This window comes from Eublepharis macularius, chromosome 13, assembly GCF_028583425.1.
Source record: "Eublepharis macularius isolate TG4126 chromosome 13, MPM_Emac_v1.0, whole genome shotgun sequence".
Taxonomy (NCBI): domain Eukaryota; kingdom Metazoa; phylum Chordata; class Lepidosauria; order Squamata; family Eublepharidae; genus Eublepharis; species Eublepharis macularius.
This window is the reverse complement of record NC_072802.1, coordinates 8,048,818-8,065,377: the sequence shown is the minus strand read 5'-3', so window position 1 is coordinate 8,065,377 and position 16,560 is coordinate 8,048,818. Positions and strand designations below refer to the sequence as shown.

Here is a 16,560-nt window from a genome sequence, read left to right as displayed (position 1 = left end):
AACATCTGCTGAGAAAGCTCTGTAGAGTGTGTCCTTATATTCCTTCTCTTCTAATGGAAGAGGGATCCCAGATCCCCCAGTGGGGATGGGGAATCCTCCACTCCCCCACTCCCCCCCTGCTGGCCAGGGGTATAGGAATCCCAGACACGTTCCCAGGGCGGCCCAGCGATATCACTCCAGGAAGTGACATCATCATGCCGCGCCCCCCCTCACCGAGGAGCACCGCCATGCTTTGTGCACATGCACAAAGACATCCAGAAAAGTGAGTGCTGGGATCCCCTTCCCTCTGGGAGGGTAAGGGGACCTGGCTACCCTACAGTGGAGACAGTGCTGTGCGTAAGCATGTGTGTATCCTTTGGCAGATACGCACTTTCCCTCTTTTGACAGGAACTGTTATCTCTTGCTTGATCCCCACTCCAAAAAAGGCAAACAAGCTTTTCATTACTCAAGTCCCTCTTGCAGCAAGGCTGCTCTAAAAACAGATCCACTCGTGACTATCTGTACATAAGGAGGCTTCCGCATGGTCATCCCTAAACAAACTGGGAACCTTGTAAACTTACAGCTGTAACATGTAGCATTTCCTAGTCAAGGTTGCCCCTGCATGGCCCTATCAGCTATCAGGGAAGGGCAGGGGCTATTTAGATTTCCCATGTTCACTCCCCATCCAAGCAATAATGGGTGCTATGGCCTTATTTCCAACATGGAAAAAGTCTGTCTTTGTGTTACTAAGTACTTAGGGACACTCAAGTGCAGGATTGTATGTGTCTTCCTCAATTCACGTGCAGGCTGGTCTTGCTTAGTGCATTTGAATGCTGCTTTCACAGAAGCTCCCTTTGTGTGATTTCATCTGCAAATGATTCCGAAGGGCGAAGTGCCAATTCTGCTCTGTTTTTGCTGTGAGAACAAGTACTGTAGGCTCCTTTGAACTACCAATTTGCATTTCTCTAAAGTGCAAGAAAGTGTCAAGATCTGCATCCCAATGAATGGATGTGGAGGAAACTGGGATACTTTTAGTAGTTGATATTGATACTTTAGCAATTGATATTGAACACGTGAATGTAGCCTGCTTGGTGTAGTGGTTAAGATCATGGGACTCTAATCTGGAGAGCCGGGTTTGATTCCTCACTCCTCCACTTGAAGCGAGCTGGGTGACCTTGGGTCAGTCACAGCTTCTAGCTCTCTCAGCCTCACCCACCTCACCGGGTGTTTTGTTGTGGAGATAATTATAACATACTTTGTAAACCGCTCTGAGTGGGTGTTAAGTCATCCTGATGGGCTGTATATAAATTGAATGTTGTCATGATGATGGTGGTGGTGGTGGTGATGATTGTGCGAGGGAGTGCATGGGAAATTGGAGGGGGGACACGAGAAATGAGGTTCACTTGAGCATCCCTAGGTACTTAGTAACATGGAGAGAGAGACTCTGAATGCGTGCAGGACATGGGCAAGATCACTCCCACTGGATCAAAAAGCAAGAATTCAAAAAGCGAGGCAGCACATTAGGGACAACCATTGTAAAGCAAAGCATCAGTCCAATATTAATTCATGTTATTTCTGTTGACCAGTCTTTTAAAGCAACATGGTATTTTTGGTATGCGGCTTAATTTTCTGAAGTCAACCTGCCCATTTCAAGATGACTTGATATATTTTCTGGTATAGCTAAAGCCAAAAGATCAGTTAGAATTTAAACTACTATTGAAAGTGTCTTTTACTTGTCTTGAATCCTTGGCTCACCTAACCTAGGCCGATTCCAGACGACTAACCTGAAGGCGCTGCATGCCGCCATGTTCCGGATCGTGACGGGGAAAACGCGAAATATCGCGTTTTCCCGTGCGAGTTTGGCAAATGAGGAGAGATGTCCTCCTGAGAGACATAAGAAACATTTTTCACCCCAAATTCAGAACCGTATCCCCCCCCCCATCCCATTAGACAAAGTTCAAGTCAGGTCCCTTTTTATCATCAAAAAAGCAAAGTATTGTTATTTTGCACACAGCAATATTTCTCTGGCAAACTGGCAACAGAAAAGACTAGATATCTGAGCCCTGCAGCAGGTTGCAAACCTTTAGATGGGTCTGGAAGATCTCCTGGAATTACAGCTGATCTCCAGAATACAGAGATCAGTTTCCATAGAGAAAATGGATACTTTAGAGTGTGGAGTCTGTTTATAACCTGCTGAGGCCTCTCCTTTCCTAAAACTCTCCCTCCACCATTCTTTTATTCTCTGTTGCAACCTTTTGCATCCTGAAAAGGATCCATGTTATCTCACAGAAGCTGGCCTTGCCCATTCTCTAGTTCCAGCCATCTTCCTCATCTTAGGTTTGGGACAAAACTGTTCAGAAAATCTGGTTTATCTTCGCTTTGACTTACTTAAACTTCAGAGATACTTGAATTGGTTTTTTTTCCCCTTGAGGGCTTATTTAAGGTCACCGACTTCCCAGTGGGGCCTGGAGACCTCCTGGAATTACAGCTGATCTCCAGACTTTAGAGACCAGTTCCCCTGGAGGAAGGGCCGGTTTTGGAGAGTGGCGCGTGTTGTGCTCTATCTCTGCTGAGCTCCTTCGCCTCCCCAGACTTCACCCTGTTCAGGCTCTGCCACCAAATCTCTAGGAATTTCTCAAACTGGAGCTGGCAACCGTAGGCTTATTATACAAACAGTATGGAACTGAGTGATGTTTCAGGAATCCAAACAAAGGGCTGAGAAGCAGAAGAAATGTTTGATTCATGTATTTTAAATTGTGGAAGCTTATAATATAGAAAATCATGCCAGTGAAGAGCAGAGATAGACTAGCAATTATGGTTGATTTTATTATATTTCAACCATGTTTTCCAGCCCCAAAAGGCTCCTAAAGTGATTTACAATTTGAAATCCACCATAAAGGCAGTCATTAAATCAGCCATTCCGCGCTGTTGGAATTTCATTCCGCTTGCACTGACGTGTCAGGACAACCTTAGTCACTCATAAAAGCTTTTAAATTAATAATCTTTGTTCTCTTATGGCTCCCTGTCAGCTTCCAAAGATAGAATAACCAACTTCCAGGTGGAGTTTAGAGATCCCCTGGAATTACAAATGGTCTCTACCCAACAGAGCTCAGTTCCCCTGGAGAAAATGGCTGTTTGGGTGAACCCTACGGCATTTATCCATTTGCTTATACATAACTATCTTCCAAATGGGGACCCACAGTGGCTGACATCATTCACCTCTCCTTCATTTTATCCTCACATAAACCTGTGCAGTAGATTAGGCTGAGAGGGTATGACTGGCTCAAGATCACCCTGCACGTTTCCATAGCAGAGCAGGGATCTGAACCTCTGCTGGCCAGATTGTAGCCCAATACTCTAATCACTATACAATGCCGGTCATCATCTATTATTAGGGCTGCTAGGTTCCCTGGTGGAGGTGGGGGATCCCCTGCTCCTACTTTCACACCCCCATCATAACTCACATGGCCAGTGGGGGAGGGGGGGAAGCAAGGGAAGATACTTCCTGGGTGCACTCCCAAGGCAGCATGACAGTGTCACTCGCAGGAGTGATGTCACTGCACCATCCTGGGAGTGCTCCCGCCCTTTGCAGCAAGCCAATTTGGGTCCCAAACAGGTCGAATTGAGCCAATTTGGTGCCCAAATTGGCCCACTGCTAAGCATGGGAGTGCTCTCAGGCCTTGCACAATGATGTCACTTCCCAGAAGTGACATCGCATCACCCCGGGAAATGACAAGAAGCCCCAGAAGATGACAAAAAAGGTGAGTGCCAGGTCCCGCCTCCCACCAGAAGCATAAGGGGACCTGGCAACCCTATCTATTATGCCCCACTGAGGTCACTCCCCTTCCCAAACTCTGCCCTCCACAGACTCCACCATGAAATCTTCAGGAGTTTCCCAGCCTGGAGTTGGCAACTGTATCTAGAGGAGCTAGGATCTGCATTCTTAATGTGGAGCTAATTACCAACCTAGAGGTTATTAGGTCTCTCAAGAGGTAACAAAATTACTTGTAGTTCAGATTAAGTTATTCATTTTTTGTGCTAATAAAGACATTAATTTATTTAGGCTGAGCTGTTTTCCAGACTGTGATCAGGTCTATTGGAAAACTACATAATTCCCCAAAGGGCTGCTACCAGGGGAGAACTACGAGGACGTTGCTGCTCTCTATTATAGTAGGCGAAAGGAAGTTTTAGGTCCCACTGGAATATATTTAGCAGATTCCTTCTTTGGGCTGCTGTAGATGATACATTTTAAAAACAAAGTGATAGTATAGGAGGTACAGAAAAGAAAAAAACAGAGATAGTATAGGGTGCAGAAAAGAAAAAAAAACATAGTTATATGGATCAAAGTAATTATATATAACAAGAGATATAAAACAGAAAGTATATCTTCCCAACTTTCCCTTCATTATTGTCTGACTACAATAATATTTGCTTATGTTGGGATACATTTATACTCAATATTTTAGATCTCCATTTTATATTCAACATTTATATTCATCTATATTCAACATTCAACTTCATAAGGTTTCAAATTTCATAGCTAATCTGTTTTGCAACTACATTATTAATTTCAACATTATTGCATATTCAGTATTACAAACATTTGCCACTTCTACCTGGCCAGTATAACTTTTAACAAATAGATAATATATCAAAATATAAAGAGAGAGTCTGTTATCTTCCTATATAAAAGGCTAAGTGTATGCAAGACAACTCACTTGCTACCCTGGTGCGCCTCCAGAGGGCGCTGCTGTGGAGGGAACCCCAGATGAGGCTGCCAGACCTCCAGAGAGCGCGCCATGGTGAGAAGCCCAGGCCATGATCAGGAGTGGAGCAGGCGACAATGCCTGCGCCCCGCCTTCACGCAGCTGGGATCAGGAGATGAGCAGGTGGCAGTGCCCATCCCCTGCCTTCACTCAGCTGGCATCAGAAGTGGAACAAAAACTGGATCAACCTCTAACAGATAGACCACAAAAGCCCAGGCCGGGATCAGATGTGGAGCAGGCGACAATGCCTGTGCCCCGCCTTTACCCAGCTGAGATCAGGAGCGGAGCACATGGCAATACCCGCTCCCCGTATTCACCCAGCTGGGATCAGGAATGGAGCAAATAGCAATGCCTATCTCCTGCCTTCACCTAGTTGGGATCAGGAGCGGATTTCCCAATATGTATTCACTGCTGATAAACCACATAAAGTACAAGTGCTATGCAATCATAATGTACAATATTTATGATACATATAATAAACTCCCTTGGGAGTTCAAATAAGAGAATAGTTCATGTACAACGATAAATTCAATTAATGGGTAATCCTACTGTAGTTAACAATAAATATGTTAACATAATATGTAGTTAACAATAAATATTTTCACAATATTCAATAAATACAATGATAAGCAGCAATTTTCATAAATAGTCCAGTAATACAAAATATCACAGTCTATATAGTAACTTCTCAACCCAATGGTACATAGGAAAGTAGAGTAGGACAGTATGGTAAGATTAATAATTGTTCTTCTCCTGTGTAACTGTAGTCAATGGTCCCTGTGATAATAATCTTACAATCTTTTCACAGTGAGACGTAACCCAAGTGGCCTTCCAATGTTAGTGAGATCTTCAGCAAATAAAATTGCCACAGGGGACCCAGATGGAAATAAGGGTAAACAAAACAATCCTGACAGAATGCTAGCAAATCTCCAGTTTCGTCATATCTGTATTTGAGATTATTGGATTTATTACGGGAACACAGTGTGTGTGTGTGTTTTTCCCCTGGAGGTACTTAACCATAATTGCCCTGGCTGATATATCTGGGACCAGGAGTGGAGCAGGTGGCAATGGCCATCCTCCACCTTCATCCACCTGGGATCTGAAGCAAAGTAGGTGGCAATGCCTGGCAGTGCCTGCTCCCTGTTTTCACCCAGCTGGGATTAGGAGCACCTTCCCTTCACCTGGCCAGGATCAGGAGCAGAGCAGGAGGCAATGCCCGCCCCTCATTCAACCTGTTGGATTCAGGCATGGAGCAGGTGGCAGTGCCTGCTTCCCTCCCCTCAACCAGGATCAGGTGCAGAACAAGTGGCTATGCCTGCCTCCTTCACTCGGCTGGAATCAGGCGCAGAGCAGGTGGCAATGCCCACCCTCCCTTCACCCAGATGGGATCAGGCACGGAGAAGGTGGCAATGCCTGCCCCCTGCCTTCATCCAGCTCTTATCAGTGACAAAGGATGAGGGAATGCCCACCTGCCTGTCCTCCCCTTTCTAGAGTCCATTGTATTTTTCCCCACAACAGGCTTTGTCGGCAGTATATCTCATAATAAGAAAATGACAATAATGGATGCTTTTATTCAAAAACTGCTTCTGTATAGATTTATATTCAAGATGTTAAATTTAAAACTTACTTTCATTCTGCTTCTACATTGTAATACATTTGTATATAATTTATATACAATTCTTTTTTTAATTAAAAAAAATTCTCATTATAGATTTGTCTCTTGCTTGCATAATAAACATTCCATCTCTCCTCAAATTTCATGATTGATCTATTTCTCAAATAAGTTGTCAATTTTGCCATTACTGTATATTCTGCAAGTTTATTTTCCCATTCTTCTTAGCTGGGGCAAATATCTAATTTCCATTCTGCTGCATAAATAATTCTAGCCGCTGTCACCGTGTATTCAAATCTCTTCTAAGACTCTTGGCAATTCACTAGGCAATATTCGTAATAGCATATTCTTAGCTTCTATAGGAAATCTAAATTTTAATATATCTTGCATTTTTCTATGTATTTCCTTCCAGTATCTTTTTGCCTTTTTGGAAGTCCACCACATATGGTAAAAGGTTCCATCTATACCTTGACATTTGCAACATTTCCCTTTATAGTTTTTATCTACTATCTCAATATCCTTAGGAGTAATATACCATTTGAAAAACATTTTGTACCAATTTTCTTTTAGCACCTGACTGACTGTAAACTTAATTCCTTTTTTCCATAACCATTCCCATTGGTACATAGGTATTTGCTCTCTAAAATTCTGCATCCATTTAATCATACATTTTCACTTGTTCTTCTGTTTAGGTTGTATATCCATTGTAATAAATAATCTTTATGTTTTATAATCAGATGTTCAAATTCAGTCATCTCTCTTAAAGCCCCACCATCCATCTTTCTTAATCTTGAAACTGATTGATAATATGATAACCATTGAACATTAATTCCTTTATCTCTAATATCTTGCCAAGATTTCAGTTTCCACTGAGTATTTACCATATTGCCATCAGGGGTGGAGCAAGGGTTTACCTCGCTTGCGGCCGGCCGGCTGGGCGCCCCCACGCGCACACGCGCGCACCGGCCTGCATGATGACGTCACGCGTGACGTTATCACGGGAGCGCACGCGCCGCTGCCGGCCCGATTGCTGCGGCAGGCGGCCTCCGAGCTCTCCCGCTCGGTTGCCTGCGCCGCCGCAGATGCCTGCCCGCGGTGGCTGCGCCTGGCCAGGGGCTTGTGCTGGCGGCGGCAGTGGCACGGGGTGGGAGGGATAGGAGGCTGGTGCTTTGTGGTGCGCGCTCCCGCCCGCCGAGCCTCCTCTGGCGCTCCCTCTGGCACCCCGCGCCTGCGGCCACCGCCTACCTGGCCTCAATAGGCCCGCCGCCCCGATTGCCATATGTTAAATAACCACTTTTGTTTCTCATATTCTTATTGTGATAGGCTTCTATCGGAGACATAAGCGGAGAGTTTGGAGGGCTCAATATGCTCCAATGTTTAAACTTTATCCTCAAGAGTCCATCTCTGATTATATGACTCCTTTCTTGTGTTATAGTTGTTCTGATTGATTTCTTTATCCATAAATAATTATGTAAGCCTTCATCTAAGTCAGCTAATTCAAGTTTTACTATTCTTTGCTTTGGATTTTTAATCCAGTCCACAATCCAAACCAGACCTGCAGCTTGAATATATAATTTTATATTTGGGACTGCTAACCCTATTCTCTTCTTCTCATCTCAAAGTACTTTAAAACTTATACTTGGTTTCTTGCTGTTCCAAATAAAGATTTGTTCATCTGTCTTTGCCAGTCTGTTAATATTCTTTCTTCTAAATGTATAGATAACAATTGTAATAAAAATTTTAATTTTGGCAATACATTCATTTTGATTGCTGAGGTTCTCCCCAGCCACAATTTTTTTTTCCATCTGGATAAATCTTCTTGTATCAGTTTCCAAGTCTTCTGATAGTTGTCTTTTAAAAGATTACAATTTTGTCCAGTCACATTTATCCCCAAATATTTAATGTTATTGGTTACTACTGTGCATTCTGTACTCTTTACAGTATCTTCTTCTTGTTGTTGTTGTGTTAAAGATTTCATTATCATTTTTGTCTTCTTCCTCTTAATTTTATATTTTGTAAGGTATCCAAATTCTTCAATGTATTCCATTACATACTGTAGCAATTTTTGTGGCTCTAAAGCTGTTAGAACCACGTCATCTGCGTAACTTTTCATTTTAAATTCTATATCTTCCACTTTTATTCCTTTAATCCTTGTGTCTTGTCTGATCTTTATTGCCAAAGTCTCTATCACTAATATAAATAATAAAGGTGACAGGGGCATTCCTGGCATGTTCCTTTCTCAATCGAAATTGCTGTGGTTAATTTCCCGTTTATGAAGATCTTTGCTCGTTGATTCTAATACATACCTTGCATCCAGTTTCAGAATTCCAGGCCACAACCCATATTCTGAAATACATTCAATAAAAAGGGCCACGCTAAATTGTCAAACGCTTTCTCTGCATCCAAGAGTAAAAGTGCTGCATTCTTCTTGTTCACAAATTCAGTTACGTCTGTTATGAATTGTATATTGTCTTTCATGTACCTCTTTGGCATGAAGCCTATTTGATCATTATGTATTAGACTTGGTATACATTTTCTTAATCTTTCTGCCATTATTGTAGCAAAGATTTTATAATCTACATTCAATAAAGAAATATGCCTGTGGTAGTGTTGCATTGCTTCATATTTTATATATTAACATTATATATGCCTCTTGCCATGTTAGAGGTGTTGTCTTTCCTTCTTTTATCTCATTCATAACTTTTTGTAGTGGTATCATTAAAACTTCTTCAAAATGTTTATAATATAATACATGAAATGCTGGCAGCCCATCCAGGCCTGGTGCTTTGTCCACCTTCATATTTTTATTGCCTCGGAAATTTCTTGGGTTGTTATTGTTTGGTTTAAAATTTTTCTGTGTTCTGGGGTAAACTTTGTGATCAAAATATCTTTTAAATATTCTCTTATTCCACTTTCTGAAACAGACTTCTTTTTATATAGCCCTGAAAAAATAAATACTTTTTTAATATTTCTTTTTCTGCATATGAACTTTGATCTCCTTTCTTTATACATGTTATGGCTCTTTTTTCTTTCTCCTTTCTGAGACAATACACCAAATATCTGCCAGATTTGTTCTCATGGTCAAAGTGACAGGCACCCAGACTTAACAAATGTGGCTTCAGGAAGTAGAGAGTCATACAAAACAGCATTTTTAACAATGGGTTCCACAAGCATTGTTGACAAGTCCATTGAGAACTTCAAAGTATTCTTTGGAATAAATTCCTTAAAGGAGCAAAGAGCATGAAATCTAGCAAATTAAAGGAACACTTCCCAAAAAGTCATGTAGAGTTTGCCAGGAAAGGTACTGAATCCTTTTAAAAGGAGGAGGACGTTGAGAAATCTCCCCACATGGATTCAACTGGCCTCTTTGCTCAGACTTATGAAGCTGTTTGTGAAGCCTTTCAGAGAGCACATTGTTATCCGGATTTTTACATGCAAGAAGATCCCTACAATTGGAGAGAATCTTGTAAAGCCGCAAGTTGAATGGCTTGTACTTCAGGAGCCACAAGTGAGAGAGATTAACCTGATCTCACTTTTGAATGAGAGAGTGTGACATTTTGAGAAGTTAGATCTCAGAGATGAGTAAAGACATTTTGGATCAAGTAACTGCAGAAATTAAAACAAGCCCCTACTTTGTGCTTCAGCTGGATGAATCAGCATATGTTGCCTCTTGTATGCAAGTGCTTGTGTATGCTTAGTACCTGAAAGGCCTGTCTGTGAAAGAGAACTACCTGTTCTCTGAATTGCTGACCAGAAGTACCAGTGAAGAAGATGTTGAAGAATGTTCTTGCTTACCATGTGCTGGAGTAGGTGACCATAGTTGACATAGGCATGAATATTGAATAGAGAATTCAGTACAGAGAAGTATACTGTCGTCTATGAGAGATACAATCTTTTCTCTTATCCCTGGTACTTGCATCTTTTTTCATGCATTTGCTCATAAGAGTTGTTCAGCTTCATTTAGCAAAATTATTTTTATTAACCTGTGGATAGAATACATTTTCTTAATTTGTGGGTGGTGGTGGTGGTAATTCCAGTTTTGATGGCTAGTTGGAGGACTGCAGAGCCACTGAGGCAGGAGGTACTCCTCTGTTTAATGGCCAGCCAGAGGATGCTGAAGGGTAACGTTGACTAATCTGAATATAATAACATAACATTCGATTTATATACCATCCTTCAGGGCAACTTAACACCCACTCAGAGTAGCTCACAAACTATGCCATTATTATCCCCACAACAAATCACCCTGTGAGGTGGGTGAGGCTGAGAGAGCTCCTAGAAGCTGTGACTGGCCCAAGGCCACCCAGCTGGCTTCAAGCGGAGGAGTGGGGAATCAAAACTGGCTCTCCGGATTAGAGTCCTGACACTCTTAACCACTACATCAATATGGAAGAGTAAAAAATGTGTCATTTGTATTGTTATTTGTAGACTAGTAATTTTTAAAATATGTGGATCTTTTTAAAAGTTAATTCCTGGAGAATTAACTAAATTCCTGGAGCTGACAAGTGACCAGTAGGGTTGCCTGTTCTGGGTTGGGAAATTCCTGGAGATTTGAGGGGAGAGCCTGAGAAGGGGCGAGTCTGGGGTGGGGAAGGAGAGACTCCAGCGGGGATGTGGTTCTGGAGACTCCGCCCTCCGAAGAAGCTGTTTCCTCCAGGGAAACTGATCTCTGTAGTCTGGAGATCACTTGTATTTGCAGGAGATCTCGGGGGTGGGGAGTGGGGATAAAAGCTTGAAGCAAGATTTCCAAGTGATCCTCCACAAGAGGGAAAAGTTGCATAACAGAAAAAGTCCTGGCTCTGCCCTCTGTGCTTTAGATTACATGGGAACCTACAGTAGAGCTTCGCCAAATGACCTCAGGGTACATATGGGAGATAGGGATCCCATTCCTCCGATGAGGGTGGGGGATCCCCTGCTTTCACCATCCACCCCCGCCACCACTCACCTGGCCAGCAGGGGAAATGGATGCCAGAGTAGGTCTCCTGGGTGCAACTCCCAGGAGTGACGTCATTGCACTGGCCTAAGAGTGCGTGCCTTCTTTGCAGCGGCCTGATTTGGACCTCAAACAGGATGAATTGGGCCTGCTTGAGGCCCACATCGGCCTCTTGTGAAGTGCGTGTGCTCTTGCACCACCAGTGATGTCATCGTGCGTGCACAGAGTCACGTGTGTGAAGCACGCGAGTGGAACGTGCTGGGGCAAAAAGAGAGACAAGCACCAGGTCCCCAGCCTCTCACCAGGATGGTAAAGGGACCGGGCAACCTAATGGGAGAAGATGCTCCTTCTGAAGCAACATAGGGTCCAGGACCCGAGGACTTCAGAGTTCCAGGACTAGGAGTTCAAAAATGGCCCTTTGAATTGAACCAGGAGATTGATTGGTAGTGCAGTATGTAGTATTCTGAGACCTATACCTCTAGTGGGCCTGGCTGTTGCATTTTGCAGCTTCTGAATGCTCTTCTTGTACTGCTCTTGAGGGACTTCTTTCTGGAAGAAGTGGCTGTTTGATTAATTGCTTATGGTCCTTTTCTTTCTAGAGAGGCCTAAAATTTATGAAAAGGAGACGGATTTTGACAAGAGCAAAGACCAAGACCTGTTCATAAAAGGAGGGGAATACAGCCTCAAGTGCACTGCAAGTGGGACTCCTCTACCCAGTGTCTATTGGGCGTGGGAGGCTTGCAGCCCTCAAGACAACCTGTAAGTAGAATGTGAATCTGGATCAGTAGCAGCTTGTCATGTTGGCATCATTTATATGAAAACCTGCACAGGTCTCTGATGCAAAATGGTTTTATGTTGCAGAAATGGTTTTCTAAGAGCTAGGAAGAGAAATGAAGTGCAATAGTTTAAGACCCTGTAAGAAGGGCCCTGCTGGGTTGCAGGTTGCCTGGAGATCTCCTGGAATTACAACTGGTCTCCAGATTACAGAGATCTGTACTCGAAGCCATTCCCTGCAGAGGTCCCTCCCTTTCCCAAACCCCACCTTCCTAAGGCTCCACCCCAAATTTCCAGGTGTTTCCCAACCTGGGGTTGCTATCCTAAGGTTGCCTGACATTCTGTTTTCAGCAATTGTCAGTAAGGTGCTTCTGGGAAGTTTACAGGCAGGACATAAAGGAAACAGTCCCCAGCATCTGACATTCATATCCTGTGGTGTACTGCCTTGGGACGTGGAGGTTTCACTTCTGTCTTATAGCTTTTGTCCTCGATGAATTTATCTAACCTAGATGAAAACTATCTGGGCTAGTGGCCCTCAGTTTTTAGGACACAGAGGAAGAGACACAGCAAGGACAGTTACAAGTGCTGTCTCTATTTGTAAGATTTCCATCTATACACATTTTTGTAGCATGCCCATTTGGAGCAACCATATTACCAAAATACTGCATAATATCTACACCGGGTTGGGTCGTAAGTGTTGTAAACATGGACAAGGTGGGTCATTAGTGAGTTGCATCTTGGGTAGGGATTCCTGATTTCCGCAGTTTGTTCCTCAGCAGACATGCGATCCAGTCCCTGGGAGAGAACTGCAGATTAGGGAACCGAAGGCCTAAGTTTCCAAAGCAGATGCCATTCCTCAATTGCCAGTCCAACTCCAAGGGGTTAAGGCTTTTTAAGAGTGAACAGCTACCAACAAAGATCTCTATCCCACTGGGAAGTTTTGAAAAATTCCAGTTGAAGCAGCTGCTCAGAAGCAAATAAACATGCCCCATGTGGAACGTATATCCTTGGATCTTCGTGTTGGATGCAGAACAGAAATCAAGCTGGCTTGGTCGACTTTTACTGCACAAGCTGAGATGTTAAGAAAATGGACAAAGAGCCAACATAGTAGAAATCCGCTGTTATTTGGAACACCAATTGGCTCACAGTGTTACAAAAGTGACAACACTCATGTTTTGTTTTTTAAAGTGTTTTGTTCTATGGGTGTTTTATGCTGGTTCAGTTAGCTTCAGAGGCACCTAATCCATTGCTTGGCCTGTTTCTGCCAGACACTCCATGTGACATCAGGTTTCTAATCACTGTAATAATAAAGACTAGCAACTTGTGTTGTCTATCAGTTTTTAAGCTTGGACACTGTGGTTGTAGATGGATGGGGAAGCACCGGGCAAAAAGCCAGAGAATGCATGTCAGATTCTAGAGCCTGGGTCCAAAAGGCTGACCTGGCCATTTGTAGTGAGGGCTGGTGAGAAAAAGGCTCCGTGGCACTCACAGCTGCTAGAAGTCATTGTAAGGGTTTTATGCAGAGACAGGCCAGTCATATTCAAGGAGTCATTTTTTTAAAACAGATGATCCACATGTTCGGCTCCCTTCTGCCAATGTTACTTAGCAGAGAGAGGGGTAAGGAATGGATCCCGCTCCCATCTTGTGGTCTTTGCAAGAAGCTGGGGGTTGAAGAAGATTACTAAGCCTAGACCCGCCACACAGGAATTAAGCGAGTCAAATGTGAGGTGCTTGTTGAGGTTTCTGTAGACAAATAAACAGTGTCCTTTGTTCTTGTTGAAACATCAGCAGAGCAACCCGTGGGGAGATGCCTGAATGGAGCGCACTTCCCTTGGTGAGCACCAGTGGGGAAGTTTAGGAGCCAAGTGTAACAGCCCCTCTTGCTCTTTCGCCCTTCTCTGCAGTGAGAAAGCTGGAGTCAGGTTTTCCACCCTTAGAAATAAAGGACAGATGTAGGAATAATAAAGCACTGAACATGCGGCCTTTTTGATGTTTTTCAGAGGTGGGGGTGTTGGTGTCATTTGAAAAACATCAGTGGGAAATGTTTGAAGTTCAGATTGCTGCTAAACTTGTTATACAAGGTCGTGTCTGTTGATAGTTCATTGGGTGAGCAGCCAGGAGCACCTTCTAGATCAAAGCCTCCGCATAGATTTTTTTGAGGAGCCCCTTTTCAGAGCATTCTGGCCCCATAAAGTCAAGTGTCCTGACTGACTGATCAATGCCCAGCCCAACCTCCTGGACCTCGAAACATGAAATTTGGGGATAACATTCCTTTCATGATGTAAACACCCACTAAGAAGGGATTTTAAGAAATTCGCCCCCTAAGGGGGTCAAAAGGGGTCAAATGTGTTTTCCCAAAGGGATATATGTTCCCTGTGTGGCTGGCAGGCTGCTGCCTGCTGGCACCCCCACCCACTGCCAGCTCAACCACTCTTCCCTGATTGGGCCAACCTTTATATAAGTATTATAACTGGATGGGAAAATGTATTATAACTGGATGGGAAATCTCACAACTAGAGGTGGGCACAAACTGGCAAAAAAATGAACTTCAAGATTCGTGGTTCGTCCTGTTTGATGAACAATGAATTTTCATAAACTTTCCATTTTCACAAACCGGTTTGTTCGGTTCATGGTTCGTTAGATCCTGGGCCCTAAAACGGCCCCCTTCATTCCTAGAAATGCCATACTCACAGGGAGTCTTCAGAAGGCTCTCCTCCAGCCATCCTCCAAGTTTTGCAAAGGTCACAAGACATCTTTTCAAGTTATAGACACCCAAAGCCAGCACCCCTGTCAATGGCTCCTTTGACTGCATTGCAGCACCAAAAAGTTACAGGACTGACAGACCCCCAGATGTAGCTTCTGTTTGTGGCCGCCCCCTCCTCATGTGTTGGGGAGGTGGTCTAGAGACAGGACCCCCCTTTGTTTCCCCTTGCACCCCAAGGGGTGGCCACCATGGATGGCCTATGGGTTCTGTTGGTGGCTGCCCCCTCCTCACCCGCACCACCCCACCTTGTGCCCCAATGGGTGGCCACTGTGGACAACTCATGGGCTCTGTCAGTGGCCACCCCCTCCTCGCCCACACATCCCCTTGTGCCCAAGTGGGTGGCCACCACGGACGGCCTATGGGTTCTGTTGGTGGTTGCCCCCTCCTCGCCTGCACCCCCCTTGCACCCCAAGGGGCGGCCACAGCAGACAGCCCATGGGTTTTGTCGGTGGCCATCCCCTCTCGTGGGCCGGGGAGGAGGTCTATGTATGGACGCAGCCCCTGAGTCCATCTGATGAGTTTTGTCTGTGCCCCCCCCTCCTCTCAACGGTTGGGAAGGGTAGGACCAAGTTCTCCGCATGGGGGTAGCCAGACGTGCTGGTACCAGCAGATGCTGTCCCCTGGGTCGGGGAGGGAGAGACCGTCCCCCGAAAGGAGACAGCAGGGCATCACATCGTACTGATGTTATTCCTTTGGGGGGGGGGCATTACTTGCCCCAGCACATGATCGAAACATAGTGATGCCCCCCCAACTGAGGAGCAGTGGCTGCTGACAGAACCAACCAGCCAAATATGTTGTTGATATTATTATAATGATATAATGTTGATAGATACAGTTTTTTTCATAGGTTTTTCCAAAGATATATAGTTATATAGATAGGTACAGTTATAGATATTGATGCCATTTGGAAAGCAACGGGGATAGAAAATGATGCCTGCCCCTCACGTTGAGGAGCGTAGGCTGCCACCAACAGAACCCACTGGCCGTACATGACAGTGCTGGTGGAGGCCCAGAACACCCTCCCAGGTGGGACAGCGTACACAAAATAAGTTACCCCAATGGGGATTGCTGAGTAACACAGCGATAGGTGCCCACCCCTCCCATCAAGGGTTGGAGGTGCCAAGAAAGACCCTCCACTCGAATACGGCGGAGCCGGGAGATCCCCTCCACACCTTTCCAGGAGAGACAGTGTGCACAAAATAAGTCCCCCAGATAGGGACAGCTGGGAAGCCCACCAAACTCATGCCCACATTTCATGTCAAGGGGTGGAGGCCACAGTAAAAACCCTCCAGCCAGACAGGGTGGCACCGGCAGAAACCCTAAACACGTTTCAAAGAGGGACAGCATGCACAAAATAAGACTCCCGGACGGGGACAGCCGGGCAGCCTGGCAAGAAGTGATGCCTGCCCCTCGCGTTGAGGAGCAGAGGCCACTGTGAAAACCCTCCAGCCAGACAGGGTGGCACTGGCAGAGACCATACACTACAAAGAGTGGCTTTGTAGGGTGGCACCCGACACTTCGTTCATGACCCTCTCTCACACACCCTGACAGAGGGCGGGCAAGACTCGCCAGCCAATGGTCCACTGCGACATCATTGAGAATCAGGGAGCAAAATGACATAGCATCCTCTGAAAGCCTACACCCTCCACGATGGACAACACGATGGATGGGAGTCCGTCCAGAGCAATCATCTCCGCCACCACTCTAGTGCCTGCCGCCTGAGCCCTCCCCT

General features: G+C 44.7%; 1 protein-coding gene across 4 annotated transcripts in view; it reads left to right on the top strand.

The window, feature by feature from the left end:
• Window positions 1–16,560, top strand: part of LOC129341053 (vascular endothelial growth factor receptor kdr-like) — a 281,338-nt gene that overhangs the window by 141,675 nt on the left and 123,103 nt on the right. For all 4 annotated transcript variants that reach the window (XM_054995953.1, XM_054995952.1, XM_054995951.1 and 1 more), the window contains exon 10: window positions 11,890–12,049. In XM_054995953.1, the coding sequence (XP_054851928.1) occupies window positions 11,890–12,049 (160 nt within the window). The remainder of the gene's footprint in view (window positions 1–11,889; window positions 12,050–16,560) is intronic.